General features: G+C 34.4%; 1 protein-coding gene across 1 annotated transcript; it reads right to left on the bottom strand.

The window, feature by feature from the left end:
* Nucleotides 1-1,109: 1,109 nt before the first annotated feature.
* LOC142340255 (uncharacterized) lies at nucleotides 1,110-4,969 on the bottom strand. The gene is made up of 2 exons (XM_075390808.1): nucleotides 4,633-4,969; nucleotides 1,110-1,597 (listed from the first exon to the last, which is right to left on the bottom strand). The coding sequence occupies exons 1-2, from the start codon at nucleotides 4,722-4,724 to the stop codon at nucleotides 1,255-1,257; spliced, it is 435 nt and encodes a 144-aa protein (XP_075246923.1). The 5' UTR covers nucleotides 4,725-4,969; the 3' UTR covers nucleotides 1,110-1,254.
* Nucleotides 4,970-6,371: the final 1,402 nt, after the last annotated feature.

The raw sequence follows: 6,371 nt of genomic DNA, 5'->3' as shown, positions 1-6,371 counted from the left end.
TTTGTGTGTGTAGGCTAAAAAGAATTAACTATTTCAGTTTTCATCTCCTATGAGTGTGATGCAGAGACTAACGAAATACCTTTTCGTGAACTTTATGTTTGTTCTTTCATTCAAAACAATTTAAAATGTTATGATTCTTCAGTTTGTTTGTTTGTTCTAACAAAAAAATATTGATAACAGTTGTACGTTAAGAGTGAATTGATTTCAAGAATAGAAAATCATTCCTAAAAACTAATACAGATTCACCTCAATTTTTATAAAGTTTCTTCAAAAAATTGGATCGATAGAAACTTTTTATAACTTAGCGGTGAATTTTTGTAAGGATTTCGGTGTTTAGCGGTGTTTTTTTCTACCACTTTTGAACTATTCACAGCTATTATTACATCTTTTTCTGAATTATTATCGGCGGTGAAGATATTTGGTGAACTTAGCGGTGATTGTTTGCGAGAATTGTGGTTTTTACACCACACCGCATTCATTGCAAATCCCACATTTTAGCGATTTTAGCGTTGACACCCCGACCCGATATGAGACAACTAATAAGAAATCATGAACTATAGTGCTTAAAGGCTGCATTTTTTACAGATGAATTCAAAAACAAGCCTTACGTTTCGTCATTTTGGGGTATCTGTTGCCTCTCGTGTCTAACTACGTACCTAATAGCTGGCCTTTACCATTTTCTAGTCGTATATATAATTGAACTTTTCATACTTTTTTGCGCCAGATCAGAACTACGTGCTCAATCACGGACTGTGGATTAAAAAAAGGCAAATTGAAGGGTTCATCTATGTATAAAATGGCTTTAAACTTTCGAGGTTTTTGGGTGAATTTTTGTAAGAATAAGTGCTGTGATTGCAGTGAAATAAATATTTCACAAATCTTACAAAAATTCACCGCGAAATTCACCGCATTTCTTAGAAAAATTCACCGCATTTGCTTTCCTACGTTTACTGAATCTGATTTAAATTCTCAAGAAATGACAAACAAAAAAGATGTAACAAATACGCGGTAAAAAGATTCACCGTAAAAAGATGTAAGAAATACGCGGTGAAATTTTTTCACCGCATTTCTTACAAAAATTCACCGTCAAACCTCGACCCGGGAAGAAATTTGGAAAAAAAAATCTGAATTAATTAAACACAAAACTAGTCAAACAATGATAATGATTTATTGAAAACTGTTTTTGCAGAAAACAGTGAGAGTCATAAAACAACTATTTGCCATGTAATGCTTGCCAACTTCTTGGCTCGGCTATCAATCCCTTTTAAGATTAATCTCGCAAATATTCGGATCCAAAGCATCGTTTTGAACATCGACAAAGGTTCCAAGTTGAACGCATTTTGGAACCACAGCTTCGGTCATACCAACATAGACACAACCGGACTCTGCTGACCACAAAGCGACGTCAGTCGTGTTAATTTGATCAACTCCCATAGAATTCAGATGGCAAAACTTTTGGAAGCAGAAGTTGAAAGACTTGCAATTCGGGGTTATAAGACATTTTGAGCTGCATTTGCTCCGTGAGTCCATTTTAATTCTCGCTATTTCGGATCCAGTCAGCTTGTATCCCTGTTGAATGTCTTCAAACATCAGAGATCTAAACAAAAACTTGGAAAAGAAGCCGGATGGATTGTATTGCCAGCCCCTTTTAGCCCAAAAAGACGTTTGTGACGTTTTGAGATGTATCTAAAAAAGTAAGGGTATTGCAGCCCCACTGTGAGGGGGGAGGGGTTGCAATGAAAGACTAAAATTATGTATCGGTAGTGCGAGTATTTAAGCACCTACTTATATTATGCATAAGTAAGTCGTAGCCCGGAGTTTTGTAACCACCACGACTATTTCAGAAATGTCCCAGAATGTTCTATACTTGTCCATTGGAATAAAAATTTTTGACGGTACCTTGCCAACTTAAAGCAGTCGTTATGCAATATTATTCTGTCAATTTTGATATACTGACTTATTGTTGCCGAAGTATCTATTTGGGTTACAAATCGATTAGTTAGCTGTTATTATTGAACTCGTCGCATTATAATGGCTAGTTTTGACCTCTTCGTTGTTCTTGAAATCAAATAACATTATAATATCACTGAGGAAATGTCTTTTTTTAAAAAAAATAATGAAGCATTTTTTCTATGTTTATCACAGACCATCAAACTTTCAACTCAAAATTCAACTACAACCCACTCACTTTTTTGTCAAAATGAGTCACCCTGAGCATTTATTAAGTTTTCAGGACACTTTCATGTTTTTTTTGTTGACAACAACAAATTTTTGTCTTAAAATCGAATCAAACTCTTGTGCTTAGCCTGCATTTTTGATCCTCTTTGTAGTCTCATGACTGCGTATCAAACAATAAAGCTCCATTTTGCACTCCTTAACGATATACTTGAGCCTATACAACGACTTCAGTTGACATCTAATGGGTCTGATGTACTTGAATATATTCGTTTTAAGAAAACCTCAGATTCCTTTTGAAATTTGCACAATGTTTCGAATATTTTTCAGACAAATGTTTATTCTCAATTAACAGAAATGGCATGTCCTTTCTAGTGAGAGAAAGGTTTTAAAACTCTTGGCTTCTTTGCTTTGTGAGAGAAATTATTGGCTTCTTTCTAGTGAGAGAAAGATTTTTTATATTATTGGCTTCTTTGCTTCGATACCAGAGGTTATAAATAAATTTTGAATTTGGAATTTTGAACACTTGCCCATATTGCAAGTTCTTTCGCTGCTTTGTCCGATTATCACTTTAATAACAGGTCACGTAACGTTTGAAGAATTGCATGGTTACATATATAATGATTTCAGTGAAAAGCGTAAAATTTTAACCATTTCAAAACAGTTTTCTTGCATATTATAAATGAATTATGGTTTTGCCTGAACTTGCATTTTTTTCTGTGGTGCTACCACACCTTCGGGATAATGGCAGTTCTTAATGGCTTCTTCCGAAGACATTGAAAATTGTTTTTCTTGATTTAAGTTGATTCCTAATCGTATTTTTGAACTCAGCCTCTTTCTGTTTTTTTTTTGAGAACGTATAACTCATATTTATTATTGACTTCTCTCATCCACCTTTTTTGGTGGAGCAAAGAACATTTCTTTTAATGTTTTTTTAGTCTTTTAAGTTGAAGCTGATGGTTTTATAGCGTTGACGCTGTGTGGTGTCAGAAAATTTTTTCATAATTTGATATTGGTCTTTGCTTATGGTGTTGATTACTGTTGTGTTTTTCGATTAGTCTCCTTGAAACGAGGTCTCATTGATATTCAAAAATACCTCAATTAAGCTGTCATAATTATTATTGATCAAAACTTTAATTTATGTGAATTCCGCTAGATTGATTTCATTAATATGGACGAATTCTTACTTAATTCTCTCAATTTGGCAGACACTTTTGAAAAATATTATAACTAGATCGGTGCTCTTGAATGAAGTATAGGATGTTTGATCATTCAAATTTTTTTTGTCAGATGGAGATACTATATTCATACTTCGAATCAGGAAAAGACTATTATCAACAAAAATTTGTTTTCAAATCAACAATTTAGATGCATGCTAATTCGTATTAGAACAATTTATATTCAGCTCAGTTGAGCAACTGATGTTAGCTCACCTCAATAATTCACCGCTGCTTTTCAACCCGATCTAAACCTCGAAGCTTTTTCATTAGACTGTTCTCTGCCGCAAATATCCTGGATACGTTTCCTACATTATCTAAGACGATTATATATTTTTTTGCTCCTTCTATTGTGGCAATCCTGGAAAACGCCTACTTACCTATAGATAGTTTATTAAGATCTTAAGTGAAACAAACAAGGCATTCATGGCTAACGAGATTGTGTCTGTTCTGTTACCGTTGACCTACCATCAACGGATCTTTTCAACAATTGCCCCCCTTTTGCAAAAGGAGGGGGGGGGCTATTCTTGAATAGAATTTAAGCAAGCCATTTATTAACCAATCAGAGACGACTAATAACTTTCCACGCATGCACATACCATGTTAAATTGAATAGAATAGAATACGCGTGGTATGGCAACTAGCCGAACCGGAATACAAAGCGAAAAGAATTTCCGACTGGCGGGTCGGTGGGCGGGCTTTGCCGCGATAACTGACCCGCGATTTCCGGATTACATCCCACAGTGCGTGAGAGGCATGAACAGCGGTCCGCAATTGCGCTTAAACTATTATTCAGCTATGTAAATTGTAGGCCAAGTAATATCGTGGTAAAGTATAGTACAGAAGGGGTGGCGATTCTCTACTAGGTACCAAGGGGGGGGGTAATAGTTGAAAAGATCCCCATCAATGTTTTCAAGATGTTTGAGATAAGAATTTAAGAAAAAAAGTTCAAAATTCTATAAGACATTTTTAATCAGATTTTAAATAAAAGAAGTTGAGAGGAAAACTTATTATCAGTTATCTATTTTTTTTGCCGTCTGTGGATGAGCTTTTTCCTTCATTAAAATTGTGAATTTCGTGAACACATAAGGTGCATTAAGATTTCAAGGAACAATTTGTTTTGTTTGAAAACTCGTTGTCAAAATGAATAATGCTTGAACGCCGTGAAAAACGGCGACGAGCCAACTAATGAGTGCATGATTACATTGAGTTCCTTATATTTTTGATTTATAATACTGACCTTGTAGATAACGGGCTTTTTGCTTCCGATAAAACCGTGAAAAGTGACACAACTGTAACCACCAAAAAACTTTCTAAACAAGCGTTAATCATGGTAAGAAAATTTTTTATCTCCTTTAAAAAAATGATTTAATTTCAGTTTCCAGATTTACAGAGAATGGAAAAAAAGTTATGTTTTTGTGGTTTTAGGCGTTGAAATGATATTTTAAATATTTATTTTTGTTGCAAGTATGTTGTTTTTTGGGTATATAGTGATTTTACTTGTTTCAATTTAAAAAAAAAGAATATTTGACCACATAACTGAAGTTTTTCAGCTGCATAAAAATGTTTGTTTTCAAATTGATTGCATTGTTCAATGAGTTCAACGGCAAGTTTTCACATCTGTCAAACAAAAGACATCAAAGATTCTGTTTCATTTGTCATAATTGACCTCCTATCTACATGAAAAAATGTATTGTGACCAATTTTGAAATATTTGCCAAACTCATCAAAAATTGTCAGGTGATGATGGTTTGTTTTCAAAAGGCGCAGGTGCAACTGGAAATAAATGACTGGTTTCCAAAGATTGTTCTCTAATTGCTGAAATAAAATCAGTTTGTTCTCGATTCTTTCTTCTTGAATTTGAGGACCCCGCCCCTTCTCCAAACAAAAGTACTCTCCCGTTGTTATGGTAACAAAGCTTTCTGAAATTGTTTAATTAGATGCAATATACGGGGCAGTGGTACACAATCGAAATACGAAGTTACGGGCAACCTATCTAATGACTATTTTACGCACTGCAAAACCTAATGTCGACGGAAGCGAACTTTTTTTCGCAACCCGGAATTATATTTAACCATATATGTTGGCAGACCTATATGATTTCATGTGAGGTCTGAAATATATATTTCATCCCAGTTTATGTAATAAGCGATTGATCATAAGTGTTTTGGCCAAAATGCATTTCTGAAAAAAAAAGATTGAGACCGATATCCAAATTACATAGAGTGGGTGAACAGACAAAACAGAAAGCGGTCCCAGACAAAATAGTCCTAAATTGCATTATAGTTACAGACAAATCAGTCCCTGAAAAAATAGACCTAAATTGCATTATAGTTACAGACAAATCAGTCCCTGAAAAAATAGACCTAAATTGCATTATAGTTTCAGACAAATCAGTCCCACACAAAACAATCCAGATTAAAGTGCTCTTCAGAAAGATCGAAAAGAAAGCTCAGCTTTTATATTAAAAATGCTTTGAAGCTGGAAAACAGATATTACCGAAGCGTCGTGGTTAGTTCTCTTGACGCACATTAGGAGGTTGATGGTTCAAGACCGAGTGGTAACAGGGACCTTTCGCAAATATCAAAAATTGAGAGCTAAACAGATCAGGATGTTGGGAAAACTAAGTGTTAAGAAACGAAGAACCAGGCCGCGAAATCTTGTGAGGTAAGAGAAATTGAAAAGCTGGTTTATGATCACTATTTTGCAACAATCAGATCTCTTCTAGCAATATTTTCAAACTTAACTTTTTTGATGAACAACAAAAGAGTTGAATTACAAAAAAATGGATCACAATAGCAAAATCAAAGCTTAATATTATAACAACAGCCTCTCATGAAATCATTCTTATTTTGATAATTAAACTTTTGAACAAGTTCATGTAAATCAGCATCAAATTTCGCGTAATTTGTTTTTGTTTGGCCTCTTCACTTGTTCACAAAATGATATCTTCTCTACCATTGTTTCTGATTTCGTTTG

Source organism: Convolutriloba macropyga, chromosome 5 (assembly GCF_964194025.1).
Source record: "Convolutriloba macropyga chromosome 5, txConMacr16.3, whole genome shotgun sequence".
NCBI classification, from domain to species: Eukaryota; Metazoa; Xenacoelomorpha; order Acoela; family Convolutidae; genus Convolutriloba; species Convolutriloba macropyga.
Note: the sequence above shows the minus strand (reverse complement) of the source record. Positions and strands in the feature narration are given on the sequence as shown.